Source organism: Eschrichtius robustus, chromosome 3 (assembly GCF_028021215.1).
Source record: "Eschrichtius robustus isolate mEscRob2 chromosome 3, mEscRob2.pri, whole genome shotgun sequence".
In the NCBI taxonomy this organism is placed as follows: Eukaryota; Metazoa; Chordata; class Mammalia; order Artiodactyla; family Eschrichtiidae; genus Eschrichtius; species Eschrichtius robustus.
In genome coordinates this window covers 106,549,920-106,572,929 of record NC_090826.1, presented here as the reverse complement: position 1 = coordinate 106,572,929, position 23,010 = coordinate 106,549,920, and the positions used below count along the sequence as shown (strand labels likewise).

The following is a 23,010-nucleotide window of genomic DNA, read 5'->3' as shown; positions in this document are numbered from 1 at the left end:
TTCAGGTATGTCGTGGACTGGATAAAACCACTTTTGAAAGTTTATGACCTCACCCTTCATTTAAATTATGTGACATTACCTTTCTAAATAAACTCTTTGCAACTAACTAAACAATGTCATCAGCTTTGAATATGGACACATTTATTCTTTTCTAAACCTTAAGGGTACCTTCTGCTTAAAAATATCTAACTTTAAAGATACCATCTATTTTTAAAGTGCCTTCTAGATGTATGTTATCTTCTATTGATTTAAATATACCTACTTTCTTTAAAAAGAAAAAATAAGACCCATGGAATGTTAATACCAGAAGGGACCTTAAGGTTCATCTGGTCTGATTTCTTACTTTTAAATAAGAAAATAGAGGTCTGATTTGTTCCCAGGCTAATTTGCCTTTTCATATTTCCATGTCCAAGGGAGTTTACTTTAGCTGCCTTGTCTGTAAAATTTAAATGTAAATGCGTGAAAAGTGACTCAGGATCTAACCTTTTTATTTTTTTTCTTTAACATCTATGGAAAGCTAGTATTTCTATTGTTTTTCCTGAAGTAAAACCCCAGGGCTTCCAGTGTATGCGGCGGTAGTATGAATCCTTTAGCTCTATTGTTAATTACGTCTCTTATAGGTAGTTGTTGCTGTTGTTGTTTTTCACATTTCCTAATTCATCTATTCTATTGCTTCCATGGTATAATTCAACTTTTTTGTGTGCTGGTTTTTCATTTGCCCCATGGAGATCAATGTGCAGATCTGATGTCTTATTTGAATAGAGTGGTTTTGTTTTAGCCCTATTCCTTCATACCTCCCACAGTGTAATTCATTTCTCAGACAGTATTAGGGTATTAAAAATGATCTTTTTTCAAGTTCATCACTGACTCTCCTTTGCGGTTTTGATTGTTGATTAACTTTTCTCCATTGCAAAAATTCGAACGAAGAAAGGCAATGATTGATTACTCTAGTTTCTTTCACAGGAACTTCCTAGGTATTTGTTACAGATCTTACATTTGATTGGGAATGGAATTGTGTGAGAGGTATCTGAGGACAATTACCATCATGGCCAGGCCTGGCACTTCCTGAGGAGGGTGAGTCCAAAGATAAAGATGAAGCAATCTGCTTTGGCCAAAAGGTGGTTCTTGCCTTAAAAGGCACACAAAGTTGGATGTGTTTGTTAGGGGAAGTGTGCGTATGCTTGAGGTAGGAAGGGAGCTTGGTGTTGAGAATAAGGTCTACCTCCCAAGGACACAACTAGGAGAAGCTCAGAGCTCAATCTTAAGGGACCAGTTCCCGGGAAACAAGCAAACACATTTTTGAGAATCTGGACACAAAACAGTTATGACAAAACAAGCTTTATTTAATTGGTAGCAGGAGAGTCATACCAACAAACCTCAGAAAAGTTGAAGTAAGTTTACAATGATTTCACACACCTCCTTCCCCAAAACTGAAGATTGATTTTCAAGGAAAGGGGATACAGAGAAAAACAGTGCTTACCCAAGATATTTTTCATCCAACAGGTAAATACTTGTCTAACTTATTAAGTATCTCCTATGCCAGGTGATAGGGAAGACATTGCAAGGGAAGTACAAATGCCCCAATGTAAAGGTTTATTCCAGGCTTGGACTGACCTCAAAATGTGGTCTGATCATTTTCTCCACGCTCAGCTATAGAAAAGAAGGTTGAGGAAGAAGTGACTTTACAAACCAGTTTGCCTATAACTGAGAAGCAGAGTGAAGAACTCACGCTATCAGGCATAGTTTGGACCACTTCCGTCGGAATCTGGTTCTCTCCATTATCTGTGTCTCCTGTTCACTTATTCTGAAGTTAACCCTGACCCAGAGTAGCAATAACCATCAGTGACCTGCTGACATCCCAATCTAGCTCTGTGTTAGAGTGGATATTTTCTCATCCTGCAGATCCCTCTCTCTCACCCAAGATCCTCAGTGAAATCAGGGAGTGAGAGGTAAGGGATCTGTCCAGAGGGGCAGTGGTGTACATAATTAAAGTTACAAGCACCAGTTAGGAGGACTCGGAAGAAGCTGTCCAAGCAAAAAGAGAAGTGGATCAGGTGTGTCTAGAGCAGCAAAAAGGGAATCTTGGTAGAAGGTAAAGAAACTGTGCTGAGGATGTGAGGTATTCCAGACATCTGCTTGTATCCTCAAGAGTCAAAGACTGTGCCAAATCCTGTGAGATTTGGGGACTGCTCACTTGGGTCTTTCTGTTGGTTTATTAGACGTCTCCTCTTTTTCTTACGCAGGAGATGAAGAGGCAGACCCAGAAAGCCTCATGTCCCCTATAGTTTTCCTAATAGCTCCAAGGAGCCTATCACAGGAAAAGCCCAGCTGCTTCTGCAGAAGGACAGATACCAATGATCCACTTTCCCCTTAAAAACTCAGAGAGTCGCAGGCCTGGTCCATCCAGGACATGTGATTGCTAAATGTCACTGGGCAAGGTGAAGACACATGGGAGTTCCAGTGGGTGCTATGGGATCACTATTGGTGACTTAATCTCTGAGGTCTAGGACATTCTACTCTTGAGCTTGAGAAAATGCTGGTTACACCTTCACTGATGGTCGGTGGGAACAATGTTTTAGCCTTGGGTACCAAGTTCTGAGGTTTGACAGGGGCTTGCTCTTGAAGTGTCATCTGCTGGTCATTGACGTGTCACAACCTGGGTAGACTGTCAGGTTGCCCAGCAAGGTTCTCTTTTATATAGTGAGACTTCACTGAGAATGATCCCTGCTTTGGAAGCATTCCGATCCTCTTGGACTTCCTCAGAAAACACTCTCCTGAAGCAGGACCTAGGCCTGCCACCTCCCCAAGCAGCCCTTCGATGACTCCCTGTCTTCTGTGATGTGTTTCAGTTACAAAAGCCCAAGAGGGTAAGTGTTGAGGTCTTGTTGTAAGTAAAAATTCTTCTGAAGCTATAGCTATAGATGGTACATAGGAGCAGAGGAGGTTGGGGGGGTGGCAAGGAACAGGAGCACAAGATACAAGGAGTAAAAAGGGTGGATTGGAAAGAAAAATGGAGTGAGGATAGGGGTTGGCAAGGTGGCTGGGAGGGCAGGAAGAAGACTGGGAAGTGGTTTATCTAAAAAGATAGCTTCTCACTCCAGGCCCACAAGGGCTGCAGGAGACCACCAGTCCCCAAAGGGCTATGAGCTCTGCACCCTGGGGCCCCAGGACCTGACTTGGACTTACTTGCTGGTGGCTATTGTGTGCAGCCTCCTCCTCGATACTGTCGGTGAACTCCGTGCTCGCATCCTCTGTGTCGTCCCCTGCAGCTGCACCTAGAAGTAGGTCCAGAAGAGAAAGGTGACTCCCTTCACACGTGCCTTCCAGACAGCAGCTAAAATTACACTCTTTTTGTCATCCGCCTCTGATTTCTTCCCTTCCCCGCATGGATGGCCCCCTAGCCAGCAGGGCTGACAGGGAAAGCAGCACCAAGGTACCAACTCTGTAGAAAAGCTTTTTCACCATATCACTGCTACTTTCTTGCTAACACTCAAGCTTAAACCTCAAAACATAAGCTGGCTTGACTGCACAGACCTGTACCTAAGAAGCAGACTGTTAGATAGAGTGGTTACCTACCTCACTTATTTCCAGAAAGCCAGAATTATTCCCCTCCAGCCACTGACTGTCTATGTAATAACTTTCCCTATTGTGACATGGGCCCAATGTGACAACTTTTTCCCACCATCGAGTGCTGAGAGGGTCCCTGATTTCCTTGGGGTTAGGGCAGCCCGGCTCCTCTCACACTTTTCCATTGCTGGGATCAGTCGTGAGTGGGCTGATAATCTCGCCGAGGAACCCTCCTCTAAGGGTCCTGTATCCTACAGAAGCTCAGGGCTAGTCCAGCCCCGCGGCAGAGAACGGTTCAGCTGTTTCCTAACCCCTTCCTCTAACCTCCCCTCCTCCCACCTCCCTCAAACTCTTGTCCAATGTCGACATCCTGTGCCTGAAGGGTTTCCTGCACTGCTTTGTCCAAATGGAATTTAATCCATTCTTCCATTCCCCAAAGATGAACACAGTCACCCTGGGGTGCAAACATCTATGCCCTGCACTAAGGGACAAGTAGTTGCCGTTCATGGTCCAGGTTAAGGTCTAGGGCAGTGCTGACCAATAGAACTTTCTGCGATTTTATGCCTCTGCTGTTGAATTCAGTAGGCACTAGTCACATGTGGCTACTGAGCACTTGAAATGTGGCTAGCATGACTGAGGAAATGATTTTTTAATTTAATTTAAATTTAATTCACATAGCCACACATGGCTGGTGGCTACCATATCAGACAGCACAAATCTAGCGCATTTCTTCTTCTCCACATCTGTTAAAATAAGACCATTCATCAAATTTGAGATTGAGACCTGTGGCCCACATTACTGATTTCTTCTGAAAGTGTAGGAATTTATAGTGGTTCATTCATTTGGAAACCAAAGAAAATCTACCGTGACACTCCCCGGGTCTTACAGAACCTGCCCGAGTTAGAGAACTTTGAGATCTAGTTCTGACCCTGGCCTCAGCGACCAACCTGTTAAAACTCCTCTTATGACCGCTGGGAAACCTGGGCCTCAAAGAGATTAGATGGCTTGACCTAGGTTACGTAGCTAGTTCTGGGTAAGAGCTGTGCCGAGATGGCAAGTCTCTGGGCTTTCAGGCAGAGGCAACTCACTGTTCCCTCTGGTGACAAATCAGATCTTTGTCTCTTCCTCCAAGAGCAAAGAACCTGCTCCTGAGCTCAGACATCTGTGAATGAAAGGCTCTGCATGAATAATGAGCATTCACTACCCTCAACAGGTAAGGTGAACAGGGCCAGTTCACACTTACGTTCCATCTCTTGGCATCTGCAAGTTTATACCAGGGTATTTGCGATGGCTCAGGCCAATCTCATTAAAGTCCTAAGAGCTTAATCTTTTGACTTATTCCCTGATCTTTACTGTGAATGTTGTGTTAACTTTGGACTAAGGCCGTACCCTATTCAATAAAGCCCTACTCACAAGGAGGCACCATTACCATTCAGCATCTTTAGAGATCCTTGGCAGACTGTGTACAGTAGGGATTTCCAATACTTACTTTTTCAAACCAGCCCTAGAACCATCTTATTCAGAACACTGGTTGTGTAGAGGTGAATGAACACACTTCCTAAGCTGGGGCTGCTTTGGAGACTCACTGAACCCAGGATGCTAATTCACTTGAGGACATCCCTATCATATTATGCTCATCTTGGAAAATCTTTCCCTGTACAGCAATAGAGATCAGAACGTTTTTCTTTCCCTGCAAAGAAAATAAATTGTCCCACTCGGTGATAGATTAAGAAAACACACTTTTCACATTGTTTCCCTTCTGAGTGTTGGACTAGAGAATGATCCTGTGGTTGAAGAAAGTTCAGCTCTATGAGGTCAGGATCCTCACCCCCATACCACTCTGGGCCCACATCCCATGATGATTCCTGTACTAGGTTCCAGAAGTAAGGTAAGTGGGGATTAGAAAGAGTGATTGTCACTGGCCTTGAAGGCTTTTGTCTAACCCTTTCTGCCCTCCACTTACCTCTGTCAACCTTTCTGATGCCACATCTCCATTTCTACATAATGTTCTCTCTTTAATTCACTCTGGGGCAGGATACCATGATTTTGACTTCATCAGGAGTTAAGCGGAGACAAAGCCAAAATGCCCATTTCATCCTGATATTCTACTACTAGGGGTTTTGTTTTCCTAATTCATTTTTTCATCTAGCTTAGTCTGCCATACTTCCTTCAGGGCAGCTTTAAGGGTTGCTCAGCCCTTTACCAATTTGAATTAGAATGCTAAAGCCTTTTTTGTGTGTGTTTGAGGGGTAAAGTTAAAAAAAAAATTTATAGAAAACATTGGAATAAGTTATCCCACACAAGGTCCTATCTATAAGTTTATATTAGCCATTCCTCTTTCTGCTTTTACCATTTCTGTTTTTTTTAAAATGACAATAAAGGACTTCTCTTTTGTGGCAGATACCCTTTTCTATGCTTTTACAAAGCAACAAAACACTGTCTTCAGAACTAAGTTGGAATAGTACTTTAAATTTCTAATTTAAAGGTACTATATATTGACGAAGTGATTGTTTATGTTTGATAAATAAATAAAATGGTCCGCCACCTTTAGAATTTCTGAAAGCTAAGAATCTGTTCATTCAAATTTAACTTGCTTCTCCAGGTTTTATCTCCAGGATTAAGTTTTACATGTTAGGCTGGAAATTTTATTAAAACCTTTTATTTGAGGCTTCGATGGTAGTTTCTCAAGTTGTGGTTCTTCCAAGTTTCTAGGCTCTGAACCACACATAATGGAGGTGGTACCACAACTTCCCTTTCTTAGATTTAGAAAATTATTTTCTACCAACTACCTGACTCTATGAAGTGTATAGAAATAAACTTCTATAATACTATAAAATCCTTGGGCAAAAATTTAAGTGGTATGTAAAAATAAGGTCTTTTTTTTCATCATTGAGGTAAAAATTCATACTTCTGTGCTTTTTAAATTGAGGATGGCATAATTATTGAGAACATGGACTCTGGAGCCAGATTGTCTAGGTTAGATTTCTGCTCCCGTCATTAGATACGTGACTTTAGACAAATCACCACCTTTCTGTAACTCAGTTCCATCACTTATTAATTAGGGTTAATAGTAATATCCACTCCATACACCTGTCAACTTTCAAGGGTTTGGTGCTTCTGAAGGGCTTAGAATAGTGGTTGGCATACACTGTGTACTCAGTATATTGCCTTATTATTATTATTGTTTTAAATTATTGTTGGTAAACTGGTCTATGGGCTGAAAAGTTGAGGGTAGAAAAAGACCGTAGAACCTAAAAATACTCAGCAGAAGAAAATTCTATACCTAATGTTTTTACTGGATGATCTTGATTGAGTCTATCTGTACTTCTTTACTGCTGAATATGTTTCCCCAACAGGAGGTTTGAAGTAACACCATTATGTTCTCCCTACTTTGCAGGACAGTTGAAAAAACACAGATCTATCAGTAGATTAAGATGAACTCTTTTGAATAGGTTTTACAAATAGGATTCATCATCATTAAATAATAACTGCCTTAAAACTCCATCGTGCACAAATAAGCCTTGAGGGAAAGTCATGAAGTGTTATTTTAATTCTTCAGTAATGAGTCCCAACTGGGCTGCAACAAGACCATATTCTCCAAATTCTACTCTACCATCATTATTGTTTCCTTTTCAAGCCATTTATATGCAACCAACAGAAAAGGAGTAACATTTTCCCATAAAGTTGCTCAGAACATAGGAGTCCTATTTGACTAATTTTGAAAGGGGATTCCAAGAGCTAAACTTTACAGCATGAACAAGTTTGCAGTGACAAGCGCCCGGCTGATTTTCCCCTCAGTGCCAGGCCCTTATGTCCTCTGGGCTCACCTCACTTTCACTCCTAGGCACTCTGCCATGTGTTCATTACAAGAACTCTCACCTGTTCACGTCATGAGCCAACTATTGATGACTTAAATATTATGATGCTACATGAGAGGATCAAAGAAAAAAGGTCTCCTATCAAACTGCAGTATTACCTGCATCCATTCCCTCCTGGACCATAAGAAAACTTTAAGTAAGATTTCATATAATTTTCCATAAGCTTCTGCCAAGAAATAAAATTCTTTAACTAGACAGATTCTGATATTGGAAATGAAGTAGCTAGAAATCTGTTGTCTGCAGTCAAGCCCCTTCATGGTATATCTTTGTCTTTAAATTGCAACATCTCTTAGGTACCCTTCCAGCTTACAATTCAGAAGGCAACTGTTTTCAGTGACTTAAAAGTCTGTAATGTCAAGGAATTCTTCCTGCTTATCTCTTTTTTCCTCAAAGAACACAAGAAGCAGGCCTTTCCAGGAACATACACAGGGACAGCACCATCCACCAAAACAATGGACTCCTCAAATTTTCATCCCACTTTCTACTACTCTCCTTCAGCAAGGAGAGCAAGAAATGTTTTTTTAAGGTAAAGTAGTCCATTTCACATTTCTGGGGAAAGTATAATGCTGTTTCTTTAGTCTCACTTCCTTGAGAGTAGAAAAATTCAGGTTTCTTCCCCTTCCTTTCTTTAGTTAAATTTCCTGAGCCTTATTTGACTTGGAATTTTAGTACAATAATCAATAGACTGATTCTCCTATAAGGGAAAAAAAAAGATATGAGCTTTCTCTACTTTTCTCATAAATCTTTTAAGAATGAAACCAAATAGTTACTGTTTGGCCTTTGATACTTTTATTGGATCAGTGACAGTTTTCTGTGTCTCAACTAAAGTAGCTGAAATTCTAACACATATATATAAAAAAGTACACGCTCCATTTCAGCACAAATGTTAACACAATTTAACACAACACAGTGCCATGAAGAAATGAAAATTTACAGCTTGTTTTGGTGGGGAAATAGTCCTAGAAATAATCTAGCACCACGTTACTGGATTATTTAACACGTCACTTCCTTCTTCATTTAAATTGTTATGAATCGCTCTAATTTTTCTCAACAGCCCTAAGACCAAAACTTTAAGTGATAAAAGTAAACCTGCTTTTATTATCAAACTGATAGTACTTCATGGAAACAGACAGAAATTCACGGTTTATAAAACATACTTGTATATACACATGCCTCTAAAGTTCACAGATTGAGAGACAGGCTGGTATTTCAGAGCAGTGATTTTGATAATTGCAAAAGGAAGCACTGTATACTCATGTTATATACCAAAAACAAGCCTACATGCATTTCCTAGACAATCATGAGTTCTCAAAGGGAACAAGGAAGTCCATTTGGTTCATGTACTTAATTAACAACCCTACTCTTCATATTACTTTAGATCAAACATTTTCTGATGTTGATGAACTTTCTATTTTATCCTTCCAGCTTTAGCAAGAAGAAAACAGTATGATAAAGATTTTTATTTCTGGAATTTGACTTTAAACAACAAAAAGGGAAAGTAATGCAAAAAGAATTAGTATGTCACTTTATAAGTTTAATTATTCTTATTTGAAATCTGATAAAATTAGTATTGTCAGCTCTACAGTTTTATGTGTCCCTTCCACTTCCCATCCTTTGTTGGAAGCAAATTATAAATTTGCTTTATTTGGGAAATTTCTTTGGGAAATTCATCCTGGCTCAGTGATTACATAGAAAGAAGTTGAGAACTTACCTTCTGTCAATACTCAAACTACTTAAAAGCAACATGGTAGTCTTTCAATCATAATAAAAAAGGCTTAAAAAAGTTATTGCTCCAAAAGTCTAGTGGGAGGGTGGCTTAAATCCATAGTCCAAAAAGCATTAAGATGCAGAAAGTATTACCCCACAGAAATCACTCTGATGTACTGTCCCACTGACTCATTCCTTCTGTTTTTTAATTGGGTTGCCTTATATGCGCTCCATATTCCCAGCTATTCTTTCTACAGTACAAATGGTTCTATACTACCAAAGGGAGAAGAAAAGCTCTCTGAGCTCTACCCTAAAGACAAATGAGAAGATACTCTATATGACTGTATCTCACAGGATGTTAGTATCTGAAAAAGAAAGCTAACTTCATTTATCCCACCTCTAGTGCCATTTCTATAAGGCAGGATGGAAAATGGACTTTAAAAGTGTGTGGGTCACTGTATTCCTTCTCGACTCCCTAGGAAGTTTGTCATGTATCCCTGCACACTGCCTGCAGGCCTCTAGAATTACTACTGAGACCCTAGTTGAAGAGGCAACTTGAGTTTTTCAGGGACATGAAGAGTCTGTGACTTTTTCAAATAAAAAGACCAAGAAACCAGAAAACAGTAACTTTATCCTAACAACAGGAACTAGAGTTTTCCAATACTAGCTCAAGGAAAGCAAAGGTATTAAATTATAGTTTCCTCTAGGGCTTACAGTCCAAAGGGAAGTGACTTTAGGTAGGTCAGTCAACCTTTATTCCTCAATGAAAGGAGAAATTTTGGGTGTAATCTGATCTATTCCTTCTTTCCCTAATCAGAAGACTCTAGATCCAACTAGGAGACTGAAGCACAGAGAACTGAAATCAATTTTCTTGAACTGTTTTGAAGCTATGAACCAAACCTCTCAACCAGATACTGAATTAAAAGCATAAGTAAGCATAAAAGTGATAGGTCTTTTATATATATCTGCCATTTATGTATAAACTGTGCAAGTAGAATAAACGAAAGAACCTCCTAAGGACACTCGTGGCTTGGATCTAATATCCTATCCAGGTCAAGATTTTCTTGATCTTTAACAGATCTCTCACTATACATAATGACAAAGACAAATCTTTTAAAAATATGAAGGAGGAAGTGGAGGAACCAAAAATATTGCTACCATCCACAACTGAATGAAGAGAGGTGGGTGTGGGAGAGGGTTGGGTCAGGGCGGATAAGGACAGAAGTACACCCCATCAAAGTAAAAGGTTGACAATGTTAAAATAGTCCCATCAGGCCTTTTCAGAAGAAGTTATAACTTGGCTAAATAGCTAAAAAGAGAACACCAGAAAAATGTCGATTTAAACTAGGCACTAACAATCACCAGACTTCAATGATATAGTTTAAACCTGTAATAGAAAAGAGTTTAGGGGAAATATCTGTTAAAAGCACTCCATTTCACTCATTAAATAAATCTTCTTGGAGGTCCTTTTCAACTCTCTAGCTCTAAAAACTATAGACTTCAACTACCCTGACCTCTTACAACCATTACAACTAAAAAGGAAATGTGAGAAAGACCAAATCTATCAATATGCATTTTTCTCAATTTAAGTTCTATTCTTCCAATTAAGCATAGCCTGAGTGAGAATTTCATTTCATTTTCTTTCATGCTTTTTATTCAAGCACAAGGTTCTATAAGCACACAATACTTTATCTAAAATTATTTTAAGGTTGAAAAATCCCTGGCAAAAGTAGAATAATTCAGTAAGAGAAAATGTCTGTGCCCCTGAAGAGAGAATGGAATCATATTATAGCATGCTAAATATGATTATATGAATGATGTGGCCAAAGCATCATCTATCTGTGGGATACAGAACAAAATGCATTAGAATCACGTTCTCTAATAAGATGGCCAAATTACCACACAAAATTGTTAGACCAGCAAGCTCTCCCCAGTTAGCGCTGTTTGCAAGCCTCATTCCAGCTATACAGACCAGAAAGTCAGTACCAGATTTTAGTCACATCTACGTTATCAAGACCAAACTTTTAATTTCTCTTGTGCCACTAAATCACCTAATTTTCTAAAATGTTTCCCAAGGACCAATATCAAAGGTAAGTAGCTATAGCACAAGTTACTCTATCTTTTCAAGATCCAAATCAGGACTAGAATTCACTTACTTTCTCCCCCAACCTACGTATTTTGTTCATTGTTCAGTAGGAAGTTGAGTTTCTCATTATTCACCCCACTACCTTAATATTTCTAACACTTAGCAACTGCTCAAGATAACAAGGGAAATTCCTATTCTCGTTGGAGAATGACAGAAACAGAAGTAGTAGTTTACATAAATTACTGTAATCACTATGAGCCATTAGAACCCAAATATCACCCATGGTTGAATCTTAATAGGAAACTTAGAAAGTGTCATTGGTCTATTAGTAAAAATAAGGAAAGGCATTTCTTAAATGCCTTGTAATCATATGACAGGCTAGTCTTTGGTGGGGTGATATTTCTACAGCTCGATTACCCTCCTCTTTACTTCTACAATGTTACAGAGCTTTGTGCAGGAAAGGGTCACTAAACATTGGAAGACTAAGAAAAAATGGATGATTCTGCTTATACTTCCAATTTCCTTTCTTAAATGATCCCTGTACCACCCAAAGCCTATTAAAACTGAAAAGCTTTCCATTAAGAGGAAAGCTTATGGCTACCAATCTTTTACAAACTATCAATACTTAATCAGAGAATTCCATGGTGTTTCTCCAGTAGAATATTTTCTTCCCTGTCCATTTTAGAGTGACAGATGCTCTATCTGTTACAGGCGTGGCTAAGGTTACAGAAACTTGACAGAATTTATAAGGTAAGCAAGCCATGTCAACACATGAATGTGAAAGAAATAAAAGTGTCATGTAAAAACTGGAGGGAAAAAAGAAAAACCACTGTGCTCCACCTTGTTTAGAAAGGGTACTCGGTCACATTTATGGGGCTAAAGAGCCTCAATCCCTATTCACCAAATTCCATGTTTAAAAACTGAAACCTCAGCTTCTAATCTAGGAAATTAATTCCAGCAGAAATAAGAAACCTCATGGGTTAGCAAGGCTCCAAAGTAACCTTGGTTACTTTTTATACTCTTGACATTTAAGATACCAGAAGTATAATCTCAAGGGCCCCCTTCCTTACATCTGTCATGTTGAAATAAGAAAGCATTGAGACGATGACCAAAACCTAGAAAGATCTGCGACATTTCTTTCTAAACTATTCAAACACATCAAAGCCAGAAGCCTATTACTTACTGTAATATGGAGAAATGCAAAAGCACTAAAAAGTTAAAAAATACAGGACTCCATCTAGTGCCATTACCAAATTAAAAATATGCAAGAAATATTCTCTTCTAGTCATAATGAGTTATTTGGTGAAATACTGAATTTAAAGGAGGACATTACATTTGAAATTATCTTTTTATATAGAGAATTCTGACTCTGGAAGACCTGGGAGCTTTCTTAAAGTTGTGTTCTGACTAGATACAATACCCTTAGTTTAAAGAAAAAAAATTTAATGGAATTTAATCTGCACCTAATCTAATTTCACTGTCATTCAATAATCAACTCTGAAACAATATTAGAGGCAAAGGTTTACTATAAACACTTTAACAGTCTTTGCCTCCGCTCTTTAACTTGGCCTTCCGAATACTTTCAGTCTATTATTGCAAAACTTGGCTTTGGTTACCTTCTGATAAGGATTATACCACTTTTGCAAAGTCATTCTTATAGACTCTCAATCTCTTATCTCTCTCTTATCTTGAAACTTTTACTTGATTAAAAAATTGCTCTCACTCAAAGAGCAGGAGTTGATTGAATGGCAAAAATAATACACACGCATGCATTTATGACATGATGTGGAACATAGGAAATGGATTGTGAAAGTGGGGGAGGAATAAACTTTATTGGCCTGTAGAAGGGATGAGGGAAAAGAAGGAAGGGCTGGGGAAAAGAATGAAAACAGGTGGGAAAACTAAAATGGAATGATTTATAGTGCGCAAATATACTTTGTAACCTCCACCATTCAACTTAGAGACAGCTATGTACAGTGAAATACAGGTAGACTAAAGTGAGTTTCACTTTGTAGTTGATGCTACTTGTACCAGTTCTATCATTAGTAAGTCACTGTTTAATTCTGCCAAAGTCAGACAAGGCTCTCTGGTTAGTGCAAACAAGGGTCTCCATCCCGGGCTGCAGTCTGACCCGCCAGCGCTCAGAAGGCATGCTCGTGACGAACTCGCACACTTTCCAGTTCCCCACCTCCAATGGCGGCCAGGGTCTCCAGCCTGCTTAAGCGCTCCAGGCTTCTTCCAAGAACTTCTTCTAGCCGACTGCGTATCACCTGGGCCCCTTCTAGTTCCACCTGCAGAGTTCGGTCTCTCTCAGAGCTGATTAAACATGCCATACATGGAAGGAAAATGGATTAGCCATCAATGTAATGAGTCAACAGATGCTTCCAAAGAGCCATCAGTGTCACTCTGAGCCATGAGACTCCTGGAGTAATTGTTCTCTAGGACACAGTAAATGAACGTGGTCTTTGTTGTGGCCCTTGTGTTCAATGCTGGTAGATTAGCAAGGCCTGCTTTCTGTAAAGTTTGTCCCTTTATCCTAGATTCTGGGCCAATTTGACATAAAATTATAGTTCCTAATATTTATCTCACACCCCTATAGCCCACTAAGAGAAATTTCATTTTTTAACTAAAAGCATTAGTTTCTGAAAAGCCAAAACCCAGGAAAAACTAAATGCAAACTGAATCGATATTGAGCCAAGTAGGGTCGCTACTGAAGATATTTGTTTTCTCATTTGTTACCAAAAATTGACAGTGCTCTGGAAAGGAATCCAGTTCACAAAGATGCAGAGATTCTTTATAAAGTAACACAAGTGATCCTATTTTATCTTTCCTCTGCCTTCATTTTCTTGAAGGAGAAAGAAAAAAAAATTTTTTAACTCAAAAATAAATTAGAAAAAACTGAATAGTAAAAGAATAAAAATTAGGAAAGAGAGAAAGGGGCTAGGAGGGAAGGCAAAATAAGAAAAAAAAATTAAGGGAATATAAAATGAACCAGAAGGATATAATATACATGACCAAAAATCAAGAAGTACAGGAAAATAGATTCATCATGATGGCTATGAGTAATCCTGGGGTAATATTAGCCATAACAACAATTATATTTTCTTCAGTTATATTCAATGAGTGTCAGTGCCCTTTATAGTCTTATAATGAAGCAGGCTTTAATAGGACATGTATTAGAGAGAGGAAAGAAACATACAATGAGTGCTTACTATATGCAAGCATTATTTTAGACACCTGACACGTCTCCTCATTTGATCTTTGCAATAGCTACATGAAATGGATGCTATTCCTGACTTAAGATTTAGACACTGAGGCTCAGAGCAATCCCTACAACTAGTGACAAGTCGGGTAGTCCCAGTTATGATTTTCTTTTTCTCCCTCCTTGTATACTGTAAGCATCTGCACTTCATGAGGAATAAAAGGAAAAACAGTGCAGTCACTCTCTTACCTCTCTGGATGGGCGTGGAACTTCACCAGACTGCTATAGAGCTGTCTCTCTGCTTGTAAGGCCTCATTGAGCCGACTCCGTTCATCTACCAGTCCTTCTAGCATCAGCAGCAACTGAGGGAAAAAGAATAGAAGCAACATGCAAATAGAGACATGAAGCCACAGTTAATCCTGAGAAAGAGACCAAAAGAATGTATTAGCATGAACTATGACTCAAAAAGCTCACTATCTCATTACTGACTTAACCTTTCTATATATAGTATGTTACAGTTTTCAAGTCAATGCCATATTATCTATTTTTATCTTTAAAACTCTATCAGGGGCTTCCCTGGTGGGTGCAGTGGTTAAGAATCCACCTGCCAATGAAGGGGACACGGGTTCAAGCCCTGATCCAGGAAGATCCCACATGCCGTGGAGCAACTAAGCCCGTGCACCACAACTACTGAGCCTGCGCTCTAGAACCCGCAGGCCACAACTACTGAGCCCATGCACCACAACTACTGAAGCCTGCGCACCTAGAGCCCGTGCTCCGCAACAAGAGAAACCACCACAATGAGAAGCCTGTGCACCACAACAAAGAGTAGCCCCCGCTCGCCACAACTAGAGAAAGCCCGCACGCAGCAACGAAAACCCAATGCAGCCAAAAATAAATAAAATAAAATAAATTAATTAAAAAAAAAAAACTCTATCAGGCAGAATTCAAATATGGGAGCAAGAAGAAGAAAGAGGAGAGCGAAGCCAGAAGGACAGGAAAGAGGCCAAGAAGAAGGAGTGGGAGAGAAAGCAAGGAAGGGCAAGAGGGAAACATACAATAGGACTTACCAGTACTCTTCATTCATTCAATAAACATTTATGGGGCACCTTCTATGTGCCAGACTCTGTTCTAAGGATAAGCTTACTATCTAGTGGGGGGAAAAGACATTCATGAGTCACAGACACATGTCATTGTGAGCTACGGTAAGTGCTATAAAGAAGATGAGCTATGATAGTGCATAACCGCAGAGATCTATTTAAGTGAACTGGTAGAGTTAAAAGCTAGCTTGGAATGACATGAGTAGTTAGTGAGAGAGATGATAGTGGAGACAGAGAGGAGTACAGGCAAACAAGTCATTTTAAGAAGCTTGGCATTAAAGAGAGGTCACATATGGGACAGCAGTTACAAAGGAACTACACGTGTGAGAAAAGAGCATCTGTGGTTGCTACTGACCAAGGCAGGGAACTTTAGAGCACAGATTTTCTAGGAAATTCCATCAACAGACACCTTCATAAGTAATTGAGATTGATGGTTTGTTCATTGTTTATCTCACAGTAAAAAATAAGGTTTGTAATTCAATAACTTACTTGTTGTCTTCGGTTTCCAGAAGTTTCCTGACCCTGTGATTCTACTGAAGCAACTTTTTCCCGAAGAAGTAAGACTTCTTGGGTCAGGCGTTCCATAGCTGGTATGTCTTCAGGATCAACCAGCTGCATTTGCAGGTCCTAAAAGTCAAAAACAAGTATAGTAATAAAAATATTGGGTTGCCCCAAAAGTTTGGGTTTTTCCATAAGATCTTATGGAAAAACCCAAACGAACTTTTTGGCCAACCCAGTAAGTAATAAAAACGCTATTCAGCACAGGAACAAAGTAACAAATCTCTTGAAATAGTCTGCTATACTTTAAGTGGGATATTAATAAGCCGTATGACGGTAACAATAGCTTCTTTATGAAATCTTAGCAACTCTGACATAAACCAGAGAGAATACGGCAATATCAAGAGGCTCAAACTAACAGTGCATAAGAAGACTCAATGTATCCAAGTGTTGTCTGGAGGTGCCCTACAGGTATTCTGAGCTGTAATCATTTCCAATAGTCTTTAAAAAGCTTTGAAAGACCTTTATGAGGTCTTCTTTAATCTGTATTGTCCTGGTCAGGGACTCCATATCAGCAGCCTGCACCTGCAGCTCTTCCTCTTGCACAGCCATCATGGACTGGAGGGCAGAGAGTTCCATCTGTGGAGAAAGAAATCCTGAAGTCAGTGGGTAGAGGAAACAATACGTGGCACAATTACATTTTAACACTGAAGCAAATGCTTTTCCATATCTTATCACTATCAGCCGGTAGTGCAAATAGAAACTAGAACATGAATAGTGCGCTACTGGATCAGATCAATAAACGGCACTGTGCAGTATTAAAGGGTGTTTCATGGGAAGTTGTAATGTGGTTTTAATGATGCCCTCCATCTTTGTTAGCACTACAAAACATACCAAATTTGTTTAATTAATGAGTTTATTATACTACTTTAAAAAATGGGTTACCATTAGCAGTTGCAAGAATAGATGTTTTTCTTTACCTAAGTATTTCAGCTAAAAGATTAAAAAAAGACAGAATATCTCCATTTTTGCAAGCCTTAATGAATTAATAGAGGCATCGATCATCAATATCACAAGAGATCACCAAACATTACACACCTCCTGATGGAAGAACACACCACCACCTATGAAGAAGTCCTACCAAAAGTTAACACTGTAGGCCCTAAACATTCAATGTTGTATCTTTCGTCTCTCCTCACCAGAAAATGACAGCCAAACATTCGATTATGATAATTTCCACAGCTGCGAACATTTACTAGGTGCTTATTACTGTGTTCCAGGCCTTATAAAAAATACTTTGTATATATTTAATCCTTTTAACAAACCTAATGACTTGGCTTCTGCCCACTTTTTCAACCTCAATATGAACCATTTTCTAACTCATTCATGATTTTCTAGGCACACTGGACTTTTCCTGTTCTAGGAATACCAGACTTTCTCTTGACTCAGAGCCTTTGCGCCTACTATTCCCTCTGCTTGAAATATCTTCCCGAGTTGCCTCCTTCTCATCCTCGAGTCCCAGCTTACACGGCATCTGCTCAGAGAAGCATTCTCTAGCCACTCTATCTCAAATGGTCCCATACATGTTCCTTTCTATTATTTCCCTCATATCGCTTATGACAATCTGTAATTATGTTATTTGTTGTCTGAATCTCCCCAGGAGGAATTAATTACATAGGGTCAGGGACTTTGTTGATTTTGTTCCCTATTCATCCCTACCGCTTGCCCTGGCTTAGAGAAGGTACCCATATAGCTGATGAATGAAAGAATGAGTGAATCCTCCCAACAACCCTACAGGATAACTACTCTTCTACTCCTCAATTTACAGATGAGGTGACTGAGGCTGAGAGAAATTAAGGAACTTGTTCAAAATCAGAGCCAGTAAGTGGTAGATCCAGAATGTAAACTCAAGGAAGTAGACTCAGAGCCACCAGGCTATGTCTTATATGCTTCATGGTAATGGCAAGTTATTTGTAAGTAAACATTTTAAGGAAATATTTTGAGATAATTTTTTAAAAGTAGTTGTGACAAGTGAAGATGGATGACACATAGCTAGTTTAAGGTGTAATCAAGCTTCCTAAAGGAAGCCGCACCTTTTTCCTTAAGTAATATAAAATGTAAGTTATAAGCAATAAAAATTTTACTGGTGTATCTTTTTTTTCTTAAATAAATTTACTTATTTATTTTATTTTTGGCTGTGTTGGGTCTTCATTGCTGCACGCGGGCTTTCTCTAGTTGTGGCGAGCGGGGGCTACCCTTCGCTAAGGTGCGCAGGCTTCTCATTGTGGTGGCTTCTCTTGTTGCGGAGCGTGGGCTCTAGGTGCGCGGGCTTCAGTAGTTGTGGCATGAGGGCTCAGTAGTTGGGCTCGCGGGCTCTAGAGCGCAGGCTCAGTAGTTGTGGCGCACGGGCTTAGTGGCTCCGCGGCATGTGGGATCTTCCTGGACCAGGGCTCGAGCCTGTGTCCCCTGCATTGGCAGATGGATTCTTAACCACTGTGCCACCAGGGAAGTCCTACTTGTGTATCTTCTAACTCCATCAATGCTTATAGAATCACTGTGTGGGCTTATGATGATTTATAACTATACAAAGGTATTTGATGATTCTGGGCTACTGTGGCAGATTAGGAGGAAATGCTTCTCCTCATATTTCCTTCCTTGTTGAAGGAGCTCAGTTACTGTAACTCCTGACCTCTCTCCACCCCTTTACTCACTCAACCCTAGGCAGGCCAAAGGGACTTAACAGTAGACAGGGGAAGAATAAACCAAGCAAGCTTGACTTAGTTCCACCTTTCCTCTTCTTGGGAGACAGCTGCCTGTAGGAAGCCACTGCTTCTCCAAAGGCAAGCTCTTCCCCACCATGCAGAATGGTCTGCTGAGGCCCAGCGTTGCCTGTCTGGGCAGATAAGTCTACCTAATTCTGGGGATTGGCCAGCAGGCCCACTTAGTTCTTGCATTAAATTCTCTATGTAAGACTTTATCAGTAATACAGTTGATAAAGTACCAAACTATCTGCCACTATTTTGTTTCATTTCTCATTTTGTTCAGATCTTGGGTATGGAAAAAGGGGTGCTCTTTATTAGGCCCTCATCAGAGACCTCTGCCATTTTATATCGAGGTAGTTGCACCATTGAAGAAACATGAAAACATGAAGAAAAAACATTATTGCAGCATGCTAAAGGTCTGCAGTCAGATAGACATGGGTCTTAAATCTTGGCATAATCTCCTGAACAAGGCAATTTAAACTGAGCTTCAGATTCTTCAATTGTAAAATGGGAATAATATCTACTTTTCAGGGTTATGTGAGAATAGAGAAAATGTATTAAAGTGTGTGGCACATAGCAGGCAATCAGTGAATGATAACTGTTATTACCACCACTACTATTATCTCAAGGGAGTAGGGGGAATGTTGAAAAATCTGGGAAAATCTGTATGGCTTTGGTAAATACCTAATATGAGAGGAAATGTGATAATGAAAATACATAGCATTGAATTGAGAAGTTGTAGTTGATTAAGAACATACAGACGTAAGCAATAGAGCTAAATATAACTCACTCAAAATACCCATCTTTTTCTTTTAAATATTTTTCTTCAAAATATTTATTTATAGTCATTATAATTTTATGATCCTGAAAACAGGACAAAACCAAAAGTAACATTACTCTTAACTGAATATATGTGAGATAAATAGGAACAGCATGTGGCAACTGAATTATCTGACATGATAATGGCTAGGGCAGAACCAAAAAAAAGGAGGGGAACTAGGGGATTTTTTAAACTAGTATTTTTAAAATGCCACACAATTTCATATCCTCAAAACTTGAGTCATATAACTCTGTAAGGAGAAATATGGTAATGAAAAGAGAAATTAGAGGTATAATAAGATAATTTCATCACAAATATGAATGCAGGTTTTATATTATAGATGTAACTATGACAAAGAGGTAGAACAAAACTGAGGAGCTATACGGACTAGCCAGCTAAACTTAATTTAGGAACCCATGACACTGACCGATCTTCTCAAATAGAGGCCATAGTAACATAAAGGCTTTCAGTTTTAGTCTATAACTCTATACTGTGGCCCTAATGCTTCTTCTACATCACAGTACAAACAACTAGCTGTATAGGGAAGAAGAAGTGGAAGGGATTCTGTAAGGCTGAGAGGCCTCTTCTAAGAAAATTGATGAAACCTCTATCGCTAGAAATAGAGCATATGAATGGGAAAAATTATCTGCTCCAGGAAATGACTTCTTAGGAAGTGTTTTGAGTCACAAAAGACTTGAGTTTAAATCTTAGCTTTAGCATTTTATAGCCATATAACTCTTCCCCACCTCCACGTTTTAAAACAGTGTTTCAGCTTCTTCATCTATAAAATAGGGCCAATGTGACTTACTTAGCAGAGCTGTAAGTAATAGTGCTAATTTAAGTATCCAGTACAGTGCACTGCATATAGCAAGTACTCAATAAACGTGGGTCCTTCTCAAATTTCTCTTGTTCCATGTTTCTAAAACTAATTTCATGGATCTAATGTCATAATTCTAAGCAGCAATTATACAGCACTTCATTTTTTCACAAGTCCTTTGTAATTATTTTATTCCGGTTAGCAATGGGCAGAGAAAGCTGTGTTTTTTCAGCACTTAGAAAATTTTAATGATCCCCATTATAAATAACAAGAGCATCTTGGTGAGAAATGTGTATATAAAGGGATTTCTATTTTTCTCCAGAAAGAAAAAAGGCTCAACTTGCATTTGGACCCAGATATTATACTTGGAGAATTTTACTCTTTTAAGTATGAAGTATTTTGAAAAAAACAGGAATTAAGAAATTAGGCTTAACAAGAAAACTCACCCGACTCTCTCTTTCTTTTTTAGCCATGAGCTCAAGTTCCTCTTTGGCATTACTCAGTTCTTTTTCCAGCCCTACGACTGTATCCAAGTCTCCTAAAAATGAATACATAATGCTAGTTATAATCAGTATCAACATAATGTGATCTTTGCTGCCTTGTTTCTAAGGAATTTAAGATACAACCCAACAACAACAAAACACATATGCACAGGTTGTTCTTTGCAGCGTTATTTGTAATAGCAAAATACTGCAATCAACCTACAAGCCTATAAAAGAATGAATAAAGCATAGTATATCCACACTATATATAGCCATAGAAAAGAATGAGGAATATCTTTATGAACTGATACGGAGTGATATCCAAGACATTAAGTACAACAAGCTGGGCACAGACGAATACATCTAGTGAAGTATGTTTTATATTAGGAAAAGGGGAAATAAGAACATACACATTCACATCACATATACACATGGGATTAATCTGCTTATTTTTGCAAAAAGGAACACAGGAAGGATACCTCAGAAATGAAACTGGTTGTCTTCAGGGGATGAGTAAAAATAGGAGAGAAAGGACAGGGAAGTAGATGGGACTTCTGAGTACACTTTTCTATATTTTTGAGCTTTGAACCACATTAATGTTTTATTATTAACGTGTAAAGTTAGTTCCACAATGAGGAAGCAAAAGCCAAACATTGAATACTAACATAAATAAATGAAACTAAATAGCAAATTGATATGATAACCACCCAGAAGATAATAAAAAAAATTAATCCAAATAATTTTTGAACTCAGTATTCTAACTCTACACCCTTGGTGGCAAATATTCTAAGGATAAAAAGAATTATAAAGAAATTTTAAACATTATTTAATAGATTTACTGTTGATAGTGGTATTCATGTAGCCATTCTGAAACTATTTGTGTGTACTGTGCAAATGTATAAATATAGTGATGTTACAGGTAACCAGGTTTCTCAATGTTGGGAGACGGCAGATACAAATACGAAATAACGGAAAGAAAGAACTTGTATTGTTTAACTGGAATTAGAGGAATCAGTATCAAATGGAGATATATATATACACACACACACACACACACACACACACACACACTCACACATATACATATAAACATTCTTAGCTCTGTTCACTTAAAAGGGCCTAGAAGCAAATGACATACCTGTAGCTATGAACATATCTTATGTCCAGATATTAGCATATAAATGCCATTACCCACTAAAAGGAACCAGAGAGCTCCTTGAAGTAATGGATAATTTCAGGGCAGAGGTAGGCAAAGTAAAAGAAAATCACAGAATATCTTATTGTGCCAGAAAGTATGGAAGTGCTCAAAAACAGATGGGGAAATACTGAAAGGACAGAGGAACAGCTTGAAGGGGCTCCAATTGGCCAAATCCAGGATAATTTGGTTATCAAATGGAATAATGACAGAAATGGATAATAAAATGATTTTTTTTAAAAAAAGAACCCATTACTCCATACTGATATAAACAAACGGAGTAGGAAGAATAGGGAAAGGGCATCTCTTCTTTATAAAAGAATACACACTACTAAACAAAGAAGGAATTTTAGAAATAGAAAATCTCTTTTTTAAACTACCAAATAGTGAGTTCAAACAAGCTCAAAGGATGCTAAAAACCACTGGGTGAATGACTGTGGGAAAGCAGAACTATCAACATCTCAAGGCATTTGCTGGCAGATCACTTATTAATTACAAAGGGGAAAATGAGCCTTTAGAGTGGAGACATCTGGCAGATACAACCTTAACCAAACAACTAAACTTAATATCACCGAGCATAACACAAACTGATACCATGTGCTCCTGATGTGATGCACTGAGAAAGACATCATCCACGTAGTATTCTTGCCAAAGATGTTTAACTTGAATCTAACCATGAGGAAACAATCAGAGCCAAATTGAGGGCCATTAGCTGGCCCAGAGTTTTAAAAAATGCCAATGTCAGAGAACAGACTTGTGGTTGTCAAGGGGGGCCGGGGGCGAGGGTTGGATTGGGAGGTTGGGGTTAGCAGATGCAAACTATTATATATAGAAGGGATAAACAACAAGGTCCCACTGTACAGCACAGGGAACTATATTCAATATCCTGTAATAAT

General features: G+C 38.8%; 1 protein-coding gene across 9 annotated transcripts in view; it reads right to left on the bottom strand.

The window, feature by feature from the left end:
• The window catches only part of PDE4DIP (phosphodiesterase 4D interacting protein), a 91,763-nt gene that overhangs the window by 49,279 nt on the left and 19,474 nt on the right, over positions 1 to 23,010 (bottom strand). For 7 of the 9 annotated variants that reach the window (XM_068540613.1, XM_068540614.1, XM_068540608.1 and 4 more), the window contains 6 exons: positions 20,884 to 20,975; positions 16,561 to 16,677; positions 16,030 to 16,167; positions 14,690 to 14,802; positions 13,427 to 13,554; positions 3,187 to 3,275 (listed from right to left, as the gene is read on the bottom strand). In XM_068540613.1, the coding sequence (XP_068396714.1) occupies positions 3,187 to 3,275; positions 13,427 to 13,554; positions 14,690 to 14,802; positions 16,030 to 16,167; positions 16,561 to 16,677; positions 20,884 to 20,975 (677 nt within the window). Of the gene's footprint in view, positions 1 to 1,342; positions 2,916 to 3,186; positions 3,276 to 13,426; positions 13,555 to 14,689; positions 14,803 to 16,029; positions 16,168 to 16,560; positions 16,678 to 20,883; positions 20,976 to 23,010 lie in introns of those variants that run through there. The other 2 variants (XM_068540612.1, XM_068540611.1) reach the window with 2 other exon arrangements.